We start from the raw sequence: 16608 nt of genomic DNA on the forward strand, positions 1-16608 counted from the left end.
GATGGTTCTCTGATTTTTGGCTTTTAGACTTTTTAATTCTTCCAATTTTGACTTTTTTTCTGTTCGCTTTCCACGTTATTTGTTTTTGTTTGTATCCGTTTTCTTTAGTTCACATTTTCGTTCAGAAAATAACAAAATGTTTCCTTGTGGCTTAGTCTTATAGTTCTGAAGAAGAAAGGCTTTTGTCTTTTCGAAATATCTGTTTTGTTTTGACCGGTATTTTAATCGGCCATTTAAAAACCTTGTTCTTATTGGTAGATTAGCTTTATCGCCATCTAAACATTAAGAACCAATTGAATATCATTACAAAATTCATCGCTTTCATCTCTTCCAAAAGCAAAGTTTTATGTTAATAGTTAAAAAAAATGGGAGATAGTGATGATGATCAAAAGTCCCGTGGAAGGGACAAGTTCCGAGGAGAAAGAAGTGAATTTAGCCGTGGTAGCTCATCTCGAGGGGACTCATATAATGATGACAGGTAAACTAAGCTTGTGACAAGCTTAGCGGTTAGGTTTTCACTATGGCGTAGGGCAGGAATTAGATAGAATGGTAAAAAGCCTAGAATTGGATTTGTTGAGAAGGAAACATAGCTCATTCATTAAGAAAACAATTCTTACTTCACAATATTCAATTTACCTTCATTAGGGAAGTGGGGTTAAAGTCCATTTCTAATGTAAATGAATGTGAAATTTGTATTCAGGATGCAATTCTTGCTATAGAGGTAAGTTTGAATCCCCTCCCCCTAATGTGCAAATATAAACCCTGAATTGGTATGTATAGGGGTGAGGGTAAAGTTCACTTCCAACACAAATGATTACAGTTCCACTACAATTTACACCCTTTCTGGGGGGGGGGGCTGTGAATGTGTAGTAGTAAAAACCAAACAATTACCTCACATTGTCCAGTATGAATACTAAGGCTGTTTGTGTCTGTGTGTGTCAAAACTCTTAATTTATTTCTCCTAATTACTAAGCCTTAGAGTAGGCTATTTATATCATGCCCCAAGTGCTAAGGATATTAAATCTAATAGCCAACCCTGATTAAAAATAGTTCATACAATGGCAATGATTGGGGGGTGTCCTCTTCCCTATAGTTTAGAAATTTTTTTTGAAAATTTAGCTTTTTGGGTATTTCAAAGAAAACAAACACCACACTAGAATTTGAAACTAGCATTGTCTCCACTTTTTCCATATTTTCATGAATTGATGCCTTTGGTCTTCCCTATAGCTTATGGAAGTTTGCTGGTTTTGTTAGTTCATATTATTTTTTGTACTCATTTCTCACCATAAGTTAGTTCATAGTGCCAAATAAGATATATTTGAAAACAAAAGCAAACTTCTGTATAGCCTTGCACTATATCTGGCACCATTTATGGTTGTGTGTGTATGTACAAAACTATGACAGCAGTAATTATCATTTTGGAAAGAGCATTGATTGGTGTATTGCCAAACTAAGAAATAACTGTATTGATATCTTTTTTCCAACTTTATTTATGTTAGAAGTCTTATCACCTTCAGACCTCTGCAGGTCCTACACTGCTCCACACATTTTCCATTGTTGAAAGTAATGCTGTTTATTGTCTTCATCATATCTGTTGCTTTTTCCCCCAATCCTGGCTCTGTTGTCAGGCTATATTAGGGTTAGAAACCCCAATTCCTGGTTTTTATGGCACTTAGTATTTACCAAGTGACATATAGCAATCACAAATTCTGTCAGTCTGTCTGTTGGTCCTAGTTTTGCTAGTTTAGGCACTTCCAGATAAGTTAGGATGATGAAATTTGACAGGCATATCTGGGACCAGACCATATTAAATTAGAAATAGTTGTTTTTCTGATTTGCCCATCTAGGGGAGATGGTTAATTCAAAAAAATGAGATAATTTTAACTTCTTCAAAAAAGATAAGAAGTTGCTTGAGGATGTCCAGGGTTGTGCCACTAAGATGGTTAGCAACATGAATAAATTTCCATACAAAAAAAGACTATGTTGTTTGAAGCTGCCAACACTGACATATCAATGGAAAAGGGGTTATCCTTATATTGCTCCAACCTTAGATTTAAGGTAATGAATGGGTGATCAGATTTTAATAAAATTTTATATTTTGAAGGATATTGTGTCTCAGAGCTCTTATTTTAAATCCTGACCAGATCTGGTGACATTGGGGGGAGTTGGAGGGGGAAACCTAAAATCTTGGAAAATGCTTAGAGTGGAGAGATCAGGATGAAACTTGGTGGAAAAAAGCACAAGTCCTAGATACATAATTGACATAACCAGAATGAATCTGCACTCTTTGGGGGGGGGCAGAAATCTTGGAAAACACTTTAAGTGGAGAGATCAGGATGAAACTTGGTGTGAAGAATAAGCACAAGTCCAAGGTACATGTCTGACGTAATGAATGGGTGATGAGATCTTAATGAAACATGATATATAGAAAGATGTTATGTCTCAGATGATCTATTTTCAATTCAAATTAGATCTGGGGACATGAGGGTTGGTAGAGAGAAGCAGAAATATTGGGAACCAGAAATCTTGGAAAATGCTTAGAGTGGAGAGATCAGGATGAAACTTGATGGGAAGAATAAGCACAAGTTCTAGATATGTGATTGACAGAATTGGACAGATCTGCTCTCTTTGGGGGAATTCCAGTACTTTGGCAAGTTTGGTGCTTCTGGACATGCTAGGACAATGAAAATTGGTAGGCATGTCAGGGACCTGTACAAATTGACTTGATAACAGTCATTTCCCAAATTTGACCATCTGAGGGGCTGGAGGGAGAGGAAAAATTGAAAAAAGAGGTATTTTTAACTTATGAATGGTTGATTGGATCTTAATGAAATTTGATATTTAAAAGGACCTTGGACCTTAGAGCTCTTATTTTAAATCCCGATTGTATCTGATGATATTGGGGGAGTTGGAGGTGGGAAGCTGGAAATCTTGGAAAATGCTTAGAGTGAAGAGATCAGGATGCAACTTGGTGGGAAGAATAAGCACAAGTCCTAGATACATGATTGACATAAACGGACTGAATCTGCTCTCTTTGGGGGAATTGGGGAGGGGATGTTAATTTCAAAAAATTAGAAAAATTGAGATATTTTTAGCATAAGAATGGTTGACCAGATCTTACTGAAATTTGACATTTAGGAGAAACTCATGTCTCAGCTCTTATTCTAAATCTTGACCAGATCTGGTGACATTGGGGGGAGTTGGAGGGGGAAACCAGAAATCTTGGAAAGTGTTAGAGTGGAGAGATTGAGATGAAACTTGGTGGGAAAAAACACAAGTCCTAGATATGTGATTGACATAACCAGAACAGATCTGCTCTCTTTTGGGGGAGTTAGGGGGAGGTCCAGTTCTTTGGCAAGTTTGGTGCTTCTGGACATGCTAGGACAATGAAAATTGGTAGGCATGTCAGGGACCTGCACAAATTGACTTAATAAAGTTGTTTTATCTGATTTGACCATCTGGAAAAACTAGAAAAAACGAGGTATTTTTTAACTTACAAGCGGGTGATCAGATCTTAATGAATTTTGATATTTACAAGGACCTTGTGTCTTAGAGCTCTTATTTTTAAATCCTGACTGGCATTAAGCCTCTGATTTTCTTTTTAAATCAATCTATTGATTCTTAGAATTTTGCTAAAGCTCATGCCATATGAGCTCTTGGCTCTTCTGACCATACAAGTGCCATATGAGCTCTTAGCTTTTGTTTTTCTAGTTTTTCTCCTGCATTGAGTGCAAAAACGTCCTTTTTTAAAATTGATTTTGTATCTACTTTTCAGCCACTCTAGATAGTTGTCTATTTCACATAGGTCCCTGTCACTAAAACTTGTCCATGTCCATGCACATTCAGTCCCTAAAACTTCAAGATTTCTCTTGGGTGGGATGGCAGTATATGTTTTAAGTCAAACCATGAGAAGACCATAAGATTAATATAAGGGAGAGTTTCTTGCTAGTCCTTCCTGATTTTGTTTATGTTTTAAAATATGACTGATCCAATTGCATGTAATGCATTCAATTTTGGTTCTTTAAGAGGGTATGCCATCATCTGTTTTGACTTTTGTGTCTTTTTATATGCTTAAGAATATTGCACTAAAAGACTATTGTACTAGATAAAGCATTCTTTAAGCTCTTTAATTAGATTAAAACCTGCTTCATGGATCTTTCATTGCCTTTGGCTGAATGCCAGAGCTGCCAACCATAGAAATAATTGGGCAGTAGTGCCAGGCTATACATAGGCCAGAAGCCTGAGTAAGAAGAGGGGGGATGGGAACAAAACACTGAGGAGCCTGGTTCTTTTGCTAGTATACCTTAAATCTTTTCTACAAGATAAGGTAAATGAACCTGTAAAATCCTTGCAGGCATCTTTTTACTAGATGACAAGTTGTCCAAGTCACAAGTCTCTGCCAGCATTAATCTTGAATATCTAAAAGGTATCAGCAGATACAGTTTCCTCAGATAGGCTATTCCAGTTTGGTATTGCAAACCCACAGAAATCCAACACATTCTAGACAGGCTACAGGATTGGATTCAAGACTGGCTTCTCCAATTCAATGCCAACAAATGCTGTATTTTGCACCTTGGAGCTAATAATCCAATGGCTAGCTTTTCAGCTTCAAATCAAATCACTAAAATAAGGGACCATCAGTGAATAGAGAAAAAGAAAGGGACCCTGGTGTCATCATTGATGACAGGTTGAGGTTCCACAACCACATCCAGCATGTTGTCTCCCAAGCAAATTCCATCCTTGATCTATTAAATTGTACCATCATTAGCCAAGAGGCAACAATATTCATAAAACTGTTTAAGGCTCTTGTTAGACCCAATCTTGATTTTGGCATGCGCCTAGCTCGTCCCTCTTACTGGCAAGATGTAAGGCTCTTCAAAAATGCTCAGCAGTGTGTGACAAAGTGCAAAAAAACCTAAAATCAGCTTCATATGAGGATCATCTCAAGCAACTAAATACCCTTGTTGACAGATGCATGCATAGTGACATGATGCTGACTTACAAACTCCAAAGAAAAAACTCTACCATCTTTATGATCAGCCACAGTACCAGCCATGATCTCACAAGAGGACATTCAAAGAAGCTACCAAAATTTAGCTTCAGATCAAGATGTGCTTTCTGTCAAATATACTTTTCAAGAAGAGTAATAAATCACTAGAATGAATTGAAGGACTCTACTGTCAGCACTCCCTCCATCCAGTCTTTCGAACACCAACTTGACAAGGTGTGGGAGAAGAAGCAGTGGATGTTTGACTGGGAGTCATTGACTCAAGAGCACTACAGGTCCACAAGGACCTTAAAGCTCTCAAATGGAATAACATAAGTTGATATTGATTGAATTGAAAGAAGTTATGGCAGACTCTTGGAGAACTGAATTGCTGTTGAATCTTTTTTGAGTGATCTCAAAGCATGAAGTATCAGAGAGGAGGAAAATGGGTGGAAGGGCAGAAGAGTATACGATTTTCCAAGTCTGCATCATGTCACTTCAGCTTCTCTGGTACTTGAGAGTTGGAAGTTTGAGGTCTTTTAGATGATTTTGATGTGGTAGGGCTCCTAGGTGCATTGTCATTTTTGCGACCCTTCTCTGAAGATCATCTTGTAGATTATAATCATTAATTAAGAGGTGTGATGCTGTAACCAACCATATTCAAGATACAGGTGGGCAAAAGCCATATAGAGATTTTTGTTACTGCTGTTCTTCAGGGGCTGAATCATTATCTGTTAAGACTCAACTCTCACTTAGATTTAGTCGCTGTCATTGTTGTATATCTGTAGTTGGAATTTGAAAAAAAAAATAATATCAATTTTTGTGCAATAACACATCTGATTTTTATAGGTACTCAAGCAGGAGACCAGACCCACGAGATATATATAGAGGAAGAGACAGGCATAGTCCAGCTTACAGCCAAGATTATCACCCATCAAAGAGACAAAGAGGAGACTGGTAAGAATGAATTCAATCAATCATCTCTAGACGTGTGTCTGGAAAATCAGATCATTTGAACCTCTTCTTTCTGGGTTGGGTAGACAGTATTCCAATCTTTGAATTTTTCTTCTTTTCTTATGATGAGTTCCTAGGCTTCTTCTTGGGACAAATCACTCTTACTATGTAGTTTATCTAGTCACAAAAATTATGTTACTATAATCGTAAGAGCTTTCTTGTAAACACTGCTTATTAATATTCAAAATATGGATGAATATGTAAACATTTAGATCAGCTAATTAGGTTAAAATATGTTGTAAGATCATTGTAGGATTTATTCAATTCAATAGAGTCAGCATAATTTGACTTACTTTATATTCTGCTGTAGGTTTATATCCATTAACAGTTTAAAAGCTTGTATGAAAAAAAATCTCTTTTTGAAGATTGGGTTAAAGTTTTTACAGTAGTCAGTGGATTTGAATTCAGTCATACTTCAATTTTCAAATTGAAGAAATTCACTTGTTTTCTTTCTAGTATTTTACAATGCAATAATATGTGCTCAGGGGTTTCATCTGTGTTCTTGCAGTACCTGCAAAATGGGCTTCTGGTGACTTCTCCATTTGGCTGCTTTATTTTATATGTGAAGGAAAGGTGGTTGAAGTTAGCTGTATTTGTTCACGGGCAATGAAACTAAATGGATTGTGTCCTCATTGGAAAAGGGGATAAATTTGGTGGCTTTGATTTAGGTAATGTTTTCAGTCGTAATCTAGTTATATCCATTATAAAATCACTGTTTCCATTTGGCTTTTTGCTCCTTGCTTTGCTACCTTGTCTGCTTTTTCATTTCCTTCTATACCTAGATGACTAGGTGTATATTGGGATTCAATAGCACAGCCTTCCTCCAAGGCTGTTTAGGTTTTCTGTAGGTTTGCTTTTTCATTTCCTTTTATACCTAGATGACTAGGTATATATTGGGATTCAATAGCACAGCCTTCCTCCAAGGCTGTTTAGGTTTTCTGTAGTTTGATGTAGGTCAATGTCCAGTATTTCAAAATTAGGGTTTCTTAGGATATTGAGAGCAGATTTAGAGTCAGAGAATACTACTATATGTTTATTGCCCTGTTTCAGTTTATTAGGGTATCTAAGACCAAATTTATTGCAGCTACTTCAGCTGTTAGGATGCTGGTCCCTGCCTTGTTTTCTTCCATAATGCATAGGCTCTGCTATTTTAAAAAGCAATCATTTCCACATCCCTCTTCACTTAAAGACCCATCAACAAATAGTTGGGGATATGATTATATTCCTTTTTTAATATGCTGTTTGAAATGTTGGATTGCAGTTTGGGGTTCAATTTCTTCCTTTTTTTGAGGGAGGAATACTAGGTTAACCTCTAGGGTGATTGATGTTCATGGTGGTTCTTTTGCTATTTTAGTTTTAATTAGTTTGATGTATTATTGTGCCCTGGCTGTAATTGCTGACATCAGTGAGTGATTTTTAGGTACTAGCCAGCTAGCTCTGGCTTCTGGAAATAAGAAATGACGAGTTTTGATTCCAGTTTTGTCAGGTATCTTATAGTTAAGAGTTTGTATCTGTTTTCAATTGGTGGGAGCCCTCCTTCTTGTAGAAGGTTTCGAATCTTTGTTGTTTTCCTACATCCTGAAGCAAGGTGGATTACTGCATTTTGTACACATTCTAGTTTGTTGAGGATATGTTTTGAGCAGGCTCCTTAGGTAATCAGGCGATACTCAATTACTGGTCTGATGTAGTGTGTGCAGAGTTTAAGGAGGGCTCTATCCTTACTGCCCAGGTTGTACCACATAGTCTTTGTATAATTCCCATTTTTTTTTTCTTGCATGATTGCATGATATGGTCAATGTGAGGTTTGAAGTTAAGCCTGTTGTCCAGGATTATTCCAAGATATTTAGTTGTATTGGTAGTTGGGATTGTAAAATTTCCTTGGGTAACTTGTTGTAAATCAACTTTTCGTCTATGATGGAAATATATGATCGCTGATTTGGGGACTGATATGGGTAGTTTCATACTGGTAGAAAAGTTTTGGAGGTTGCTTGCAATAATTTGGAGTCTATTTGCAACTTCAGCAAATGTTTTTCCTCTTGCCCGTGCTCCAATGTCATCTGCGAAAAATTCCGTATGAATAATAAACAGCTGAGTACAAGCCCTGTGGGAGTCCCTTTTCGATAGGTCTTGAGGTTGATAGTTCCCCAGTTACTTTAACTTTGGAAGTTGTATTGTCTAGAAAGTTATCCATAAATTTTCTGATTGGCTGAGGGAAACTTAATGATGGAGTTTTTCCCCTAGTATGTCTTTTTGTGCATTGTCATATGCTCCTTCAAAATCAATGAGTACAGCACCCAGTATTAATCCTTCACTCAGCATCAATCCTTCATTCATGGTTTATGCATTGGCTATATAATGGCAAGCTTGATGGTTATTTAGGATGCTGATTATATCTAGGTCTGCAATCTCTACTTGGCTGTTAGAGAAGTGTTTTGTTGCTAGTTCTCTCATGATGACTGCTTTAAGTGCTTGAGGCATTCTAGCTTGGGAGAGGAAGGTACTTGCCATGGGTTAGGCTATGAGGTTGGTGATTGCCTTGACTGTGGTGATGGGGATTGATTCTATAGCCTGGTTTGTGGCTGATGCTAGTGAAACTAATGGCTTGGGGATTTGCTTGGTACCTGGTAGGTTTGTGGGTCTTGCTTGTCTATTGCTATTGCTGGCGCAGGGAGCAGTAAAGAGAATCTGGCTGGTATTTGAGATTTTTGTGGGGTGCTAGATGTTTTTAGTGTCCATGGAGTCTTATGCATGCTGTATGTTGGGGAAAGGGGTATGTTTTGAGCACTTCTGAGGTTTTTCTGAACTATTTCTCCAATACTCGTTAGGGTCCATCAACCTCGTTAGGGTAGTCCTTTGGTATTATGAAGTTGTGCTTAACATATTTCTTTACAAGAATAGCCACACACCCTCCTTTCCTGCCTAATGATCTTTCTTTCCTGTAGAGCTCATATCCTTCTACCCATAGTGTACTTTCTTGGTCAAGGTGGGTTTCTTGAAGACATATAACACTGTATCTTTTCCTTTAGTGTACACAAACAGCTAGTCCACCTTCTCTTTTGATAGTGAGCGTGTGTTCCATTGGAGGTTAGTGTTGTTTTGCTCTGGTTTTGTAAGGGATGGTTGTGAATTTAGTCCTTATGTGTTGGCCATATAGTGGTAAGCCTGATGGTGATCAGATCTAGCTTTTCAGTCTCTACTAGGCTTTTAGAGAAGTATTTTGTTGTTAGTTCTCTCATGATTACTGCTTTTAGTCCTTGGGGCATTTTAGCCTAGGAGAGGAAGGTTCTTGCCATGGTGTGGGCTATGAGGTTGGTGATTGCCTTGGCTGTGGTGATGGGGATTGATTCTGTAGCCTGGTTTGTGGCTGATGCTAGTGAAGCCATAAGCTAATGGCTTGAGGTGTTGCTTGATACCTCGTAGGCTTGTGGGTCATGCTTGCCTATTGCTGTTGCTGGAGCTGGCGCAGGGAACAGTGAAGAGAATCTGGCCAATCTTGGAGATTTTTGTGGGGTGCTAGATGTTTTTGGTGTCCACAACGTCTCAAGCATGCTTTATGTTGGGGAAAGGGGTTATGTTTGGAGCTATTTCTGAGGGGATAACTGGCTGGTTTCTTGTTTGCTGGTTGTATTTATTCACTTCTTGGGCAGCAAAGGGATCCCCTCCCACGCTCATTTTTTTCCCAAAGTCACCGGATCAAAATTCTGAGAAAGCCATTTTATTCAGCATAGTCAAAAACCTGAGTCTTTGGGGGACGACTTACTCCCCCACAGTCCATTATGTGGGGGGAACTTTCCATGGAGGAATTTGTCATGGGGGAAGAGAATTTCCATGAAGGGGGTGCTGGATTTTCTAGCATTTAAAAAATGAAAAATAAATATGAAAAAGTTTTTTCAACTGAAAATAAGGAGCAGTATTCAAACTTAAAACGAACAGAAATTATTAAACATGCTAAAGGTGCACCTCCTCCTTATGCCTCGCTTTTTACGCTAAAGTAATTTCAACTATTTATTCTATGGCCTTTGTGATTCACGGGTCATTCTTAAGGACTAGGGACAACATCTAAGCTTCAGTGTAAAGACTGAGGTATTGACGAGGGGGCTAACCCCCTCATATATGAAGTAAACACATACGAATATAGAAGTTCATTACGTAGGTTAATTCGTAAGTTACGTATATTTTTACCAATAAAAAGGTTCGTAAAAAATTTAAAGTTCTAATTGCCTTTTTAAGTAAGCAAAAAATCGGAGGGTAACTAGTCCTCCCTCCCCGCTCCTTTTTTTCTCAAAATTGTCCGATCAAAACTATGAGAAAGCCATTTAGCCAAAAAAAATAATAATATGCAAATTTTGTTTTAATTATTCGTGTGCAGAAAGCCAAAATCAAAACATGTATTAATTCAAAAACGTTCAGAAATTAAATAAAAAAAAACAAGTTTTTTTAACTGCGAGTAAGGGGCGACATTAAAACTTAAAACGAACAGAAATTACTCCGTATATGAAAGGGGTTGTCCCCTCCTCAACGCCTCGTTCTTTACGCTGAAGTTTTTTACTGTTTTAAAAAGTAGAGTTGAGAGAAAGAGTCAAACTTTAGCGTAAAGAGTGGGGCGTTGATGAGGGGACAACCCCTTTCATATACGGAGTAATTTCTGTTCGTTTTAAGTTTTAATGTCGCTCCTTACTTGCAGTTAAAAAAAACTTGATTTTTTAAAATTTAATTTCTAAAAAGACAGCACTTGTAGTCTAAAACAATCTTCTTTTGGACTACTACATTAGAAATGCCTTTAAATTACAGGTTAATCAAAGAATAATAAAAAACAATAAAATAATTTTTTTTAATAAATAAAAGAAATAACCTAACGTTTTGAAAAGATGGGGCTAATTACCCTTCAAGGCTAGTTGATACCAGCAGTGGTCTTTAAATTACCCATTTGATTTCTGAATATTTATTCCAATATAACAAATGATAAACCGACAGTTATTTTATATCTATATATTTTTTTAATTTTCCCCAAAGTATTACTGTTTTCGTGTTATCCACAAAGGTATCCAAAAAGGTTTTGTTCTCAGTAAAATAGAAGCAACAGTTTCACTGTATGACTAGGGGCCCAAGGGATAGAATTTCACTCTTAACGTTAAGTTTTGCCCATTTTGAGTTTTAGGGTTGCTCTTTGCTTGTATTTGAAAACAAAAATGGACAAGCAGTTCAGAGCTCAATAGCCTTTATATGGCAGATCCTACTATAGCTGCTGCTAAACTTTGAGACAAACTAAACCGAAAGATTTCAAAACAAAATTGGAACCAACTTTTTCTACACAACTTTATTGTCATAGTTTTATAGTGCGCTTTTGCTTGAGTTTCGCTTTTTTTTTTGCTTTTTTTTGCCATGCTCCATCATTTTCTTTTTGTATGAAGATGGGTTTTTCCATAAATAATGATAATGATAACAAAAATACTTTACTTTAAATAAGACAAGTGAGAGAGATAGTGCCTGCATTTTTTTTTTTTTTGAATAGCATTAGTGAAACTTACGAATTATTTAACCTGTTTTCGGTCATTAAAGTATCAAGGTTTTATTTTTCTAGTGATAAAAGATGTAATTTCTGCTAATAGGAAGGTAAGGTATTAGTACTCTGGGCTTTTTGTCTTTCACCAAACTCATCCCTTCTCATGCTGAAGAATTAGGAAGTTGGTGAGGACATCACCAAAGTTCACAAAATTTTGTGAATGATTGCTTAAATGTCACACAACTCGTTTTGATGTTTTTGTGTTTGTGTGAGGCCAAAAAAGGGGACACGTCACTTTTTTCACAACTTGTTGTTTACTTTACGTCTGCTTGTTTAAGGTTTTAATTTTTTTTAAATTCTTTTCAATGAACTTTAGTGAATGCAGTAGTGCTGATTTAGTAAAAAGCAATGCACTTTATTTTCTGATCTCTCGATAAATGAACGGATAGTTGTAGAAACGGGAGAGAGGCTCTTGATTACAACTCATAGCCTCCAGTCTCCTCTTTCGGAGCCAGCGGAAACTTTTTTGGAGACCTGCCACTCCTTCAGTTTACCATGTGCCTTACGGATTAAGATTTAAGATACCCATTTTTTTGGACTGTCAAAAAGTGCCCCGAGAAGCAACCCCAGGGTATGCACCAATCGAATAAAGAAAAATCTTCCCCTTCCCCCACCCGTTTTCTAGGTTCTTAAACGATGATATGCAAGAATGTCTGGGCTTGCTGGTAACAAATTTGAGGCTCATGGTGTAATGTAAATATACAAAATCAAGACAGGGCAATCAGAGTAATGCGAAGACCCAATCTCTATAATAGGAGCGCCCTTAGTAGGGTTCTTGGGCCCGTGTTCCTGCCACCTAAGGATAATTATATTTACATGAAAATAAAAAAAAGCTAGCTGAATTTAAATGCAGAGCAGATGCAGATAAGGAATAATGTTAAAACAAAATGGACAGAAAATACCCTGGGTATAAGGGAAGATGGTTAATTACTATTAAAAGTGAATCGATGACAGCAGGGGTCAGTCTCCCTCCCCCTTTCATATTTTTTAAATTTCACCAGTGTTGATATTTGGTGCTTGTGGACTTGCTGTCTAAGGTTTCTTGGCTTGGTGGTTCTAAATTAAGGCTATTTGGGCAAGGTACAAAATTTAAATAGCTAAAATATTTTACGAATGGTTGGCATGTTAGACTTCATCGAGAACATGTTCTTGCTTTGAGTTTGAATATGCCTGATAGGAGCCCTGAAGTAGGGTCCTTCGGCATTCGATTCCTCTAATATTCTTCTTCTTTGCGTGCTCTTCTTTGCTTTGCACGTAAATATTTATATTTGATTTAGCACAAGTATCTATGATGGCTTTACATTATTTTTTTCTATATATATATATATATATATATATATATATATATATATATATATATATATAGTAATATTATCAGTTCAAAGCTCTTGTTCATTGAATGCCGCCTATGCTTGAACAAGGGGTATCTGTTGTTTTGTTCACTCTGCTCAGAAAATTCTTTTATTGACTTTTTGTTGTTTTTCCCACGGAATTACTTTCACCTCCCTCCCCCTCCTTAAATTCGGCATCTTTGAAATAAACTCCTGCACATATTCCTGTTTCCTGCATTTCTAATTATATTTGTTTTATCTATTCACCTATTAAATTTCTATTAACGTATTTATATTAATTTTTAAGGGACGATCGTCGCCACGATTATGGATCTTCCGGTTTTAGCTCTTATGGTCAAGAATCATATTCGTCTTCCTTCCAAAGTTCTACGTCTAGATCGTAAGTTTTAAAATTACCTTGTTTTGAACATTTATATACTGTAATCTATGCACACAAAGAACACATGCCTTTACGTACATGTAGCATAAATATTAACTGTCGCCCATAAAATTTTCAGGTAGAAAACTGCACTTGAATCAAGAAGTAAATGCAAAGATCAATATGTGCATCACCTAATAATTAAAAAAAAACTAATAGAAATTGTGCCCCGTTTTATACCATTTCCTTAGCAATATTTAGAGACGAAAAGTGGAAACTAAATCTTGTTATTTTTACCTTTCTCATGATGTGTTCATTCTAAATAATTCCTTTATCAAGTCCTGCAGACAAATGCAAAGTGTTCCTTTGATAAGTTTGGGCCTAGGCCCAAAAAGGACTGAACGTCTCCTTTATTCTTTCCCCTTTATTATTTCTCTATTATTATTCTTTCTTCGTTTGTCATTTCATTTATGCGTGTTTTCCATTTTGTTGTTTAATGTCAATCAGCTTCATAAGTAATTAAAGTTTTACATATTCAAAGTCTCTATTTTCAAAGTTTCTATAATAAAAAACAAACAAAAGACTTTAATATCCTTTTTCCTATAGTCAGAGCTTACATAGCTAACTTTTTTTTATTCTTAAATGCCATTACTTACTGGTTTCTCAGTGTTGATTGTAAGCCTCCCTGGCCCTACCATACAGAAAGGATGGTTTCTTATGAAGAAAGGCCTCATTTGATTGCAAGTTATAAATTTTTGTGCCTTCTTCAAAGGACGATTCCAATCGGATGGTAACTAATTGGTTCATCGCGCCATTTACCTCTGGATCCTGTGACCCAATGACATCATATTAAAAGTTTAGTATTGCTATTTCAATCATAATGGTCGAAAAAATGTGCCTTTTGGAGCTCAGGGCCCACAATGCGTCTGGGCCAGGTAAAAAAAAAATCGTGAAAAAAACCCATTTAAAGCAGAGACTTCATATATGTATTTTTTGTAGTCCGTGGAATAGTAATTGCCCCCCCCCCCTCCTCCCCAAAAACACAAATGTCATAGTCAACTCCTCCAAAGATGCTTAAAATCAGAACAAAGTAGTGGTTCATGTTGATATAGATGTTTTGTATTTTAGTGTACTTTGTTTGACCAATGCATTGCCCAAATGCTATTAATGTATGTCACAGGCCACCAGTAACGCTCCATGACACAGCTTGCCCTTTCTCCCTCTTTTTACTGCTGTTTTTCCTTCTTGTTTTTCTGGGCTAAAACTTCCTGCCTTAAGGAAACCGTTTCATGGTTTAGCCCCTCCCATAGACCAAATCTCATAGCCATTTGTTTCCTTGTATGTTGCATGTCATTATCCTTGCTGACACTGTGCAGTTTCTAAGATTTTTCTTTCCCTGTAGAACTGCTAATGACGACACTCCAACACAACCTCCGATGATGTCTTTTAAAGCTTTTTTGGCTGCTCAAGACGACAGTATTTCTGATGAAGAAGCTATTACCAAATATGCTGACTATAAGTTGGAATTCAGAAGGCAGCAGATAAATGAATTTTTTGTCGCCCACAAAGACGAAGAATGGTAAAATCTTTTTATTTTAATGCCTAAGTTAGCTAGTATTTATTTTGTGTTAGATTTTTTAAATTCTCATAATTTTTCCCATTCTAATTGGCCAGGCTTCTTCTAATATAGTTTTTTCCCTTAATGAATGGGCTAAACAAGAATTGAAAAAAAAAAAACAACAACTGAATTACTGAGAAATTTTTTCTCCCATAGCTGTTGATATGTTATGTGGCCAGAAGTAGCTTGTCGCAAGACAGAAAATGAAGAAATATTTCTCTTGTGGAAAACTCGAGTAAAGAAATGAACAAACCATTACTTTATAAAGTCATATAAAAAATAAATTAATGTATTGTTACCCTAGTGCTAAAACAGGGTCGCTGTCTAAATGTAGTTTTTGTTGTTAAAAGACATTTAAGACGAAAATTTTAACTTAAATTTTTGTTTTTTAAAATTAAAACAAGTACATAATTTAAATTAGTACAAATATGGTAATTTAGTTTGTAAAAAAAATTCTACGGTTTTATCACAAAAAAGGGAAGCCCTCTGCCAGAAGTATGTTTTTTAGGCAAGGGATTCGTATTCTAGGCGAGCCGAACACAACTTAAAGGAGGTCAAATAAGTTACGCAAATGACATTTTTTTTCGATTGAATTCAAGTTGAGGGTCTTCTTGGAAAGTTGTTAAGTTAGTTAAATCAAACCTTCAGGAATGAACCCAGGGCCTAAAATATACCCTGGGAAGGTATTTTCAAGCTACTATCTCAACCTTTTCCTTATTTCTAGGGCTTAGAAGATTGCATTCTAGATCTGTCTGAATTTGGACAATCAACATTTTGCCTTAATTTTGGGCTTCGGTCTCTTTTTCATTCCCACTAGTTTTTGAAATGCAATTCCAATTGTTTCAGCAGGATTTAGGCCATATCAAAGGTTTTCTGTAAATATAAGTAACAGATTTACAGATCTGTAAAACCGTATAAATTAACATCAAGTAAATTTATGAGGTTCAATTAAATTTTATTGTGCCTCATTTGAGAATAGATCTATTTCTCCAGGTTTCACTTTTGCAACACAAAGATTTTAAAAGGTCAGTGCCCTTTACAGGAGGAAGAGATGGAGATAGGGACTTCAAAATACTTTCTCGAGGAATCACTGAGGCTTTGGATCCATTCCAGTGAGTTTCACTCACTTAACTCAACTGCTTTCCAGAATAGACCATAGTCCCTTTTTTTATATTGTTTTTCGTTAAAATTACTCGATTCGGCGAACTCTAGGATTTGGTTCCAAGTCCTGAAAACTAGATCATAATTCCCGATTAGTTTTAATTAGCATTAGTGTTCTAATTTGTTTGACTTTCAAGGTTAGTTTATAATTCATGTATAACCGCCTAAAAAAGCGGAGTTGCAAAGAAAAAGAAACAAACATTTCAAACAGGAAAATCAACCACAAAAAAGAAGAATAGAATAAATACATCAAACGAGCAAGGGCACTGTGGGCTTGCCCACTATGCCCTTAGTCGCACATACTTATATGCACCGTGGGGTAGTTTTTCAGCAAGCTCCGTTATTGCAGTTATGGGGACAAAATTGTTACATGACCCTCCAAAAGCTTCGCACTTTGTACATACCTCCTAAACTGCTTTGTATTTCTCCAAATTGTATACGTTTATCAGCCCAGATGCATCAATTAATTCTGACTTGGATACCACCATATCTTTACTTTTTAATTTCTGTCATTCAAAAACCATTATTTTCCCTATTACGTTGTTATCTCAAAGT

The 16608-nt window shown here is 36.4% G+C and overlaps 1 protein-coding gene across 3 annotated transcripts in view; it reads left to right on the forward strand.

Annotated features, from left to right (window-relative positions):
• Positions 1-315: 315 nt before the first annotated feature.
• The window catches only part of LOC136031297 (serrate RNA effector molecule homolog), an 88642-nt gene continuing 72349 nt past the window's right edge, over positions 316-16608 (forward strand). For all 3 annotated transcript variants that reach the window (XM_065710744.1, XM_065710745.1, XM_065710746.1), the window contains exons 1-4: positions 316-478; positions 5837-5944; positions 13203-13295; positions 14677-14853. In XM_065710744.1, the coding sequence (XP_065566816.1) occupies positions 366-478; positions 5837-5944; positions 13203-13295; positions 14677-14853 (491 nt within the window). In that variant the 5' untranslated portion in view covers positions 316-365. The remainder of the gene's footprint in view (positions 479-5836; positions 5945-13202; positions 13296-14676; positions 14854-16608) is intronic.

This window comes from Artemia franciscana, chromosome 9, assembly GCF_032884065.1.
Source record: "Artemia franciscana chromosome 9, ASM3288406v1, whole genome shotgun sequence".
NCBI classification, from domain to species: Eukaryota; Metazoa; Arthropoda; class Branchiopoda; order Anostraca; family Artemiidae; genus Artemia; species Artemia franciscana.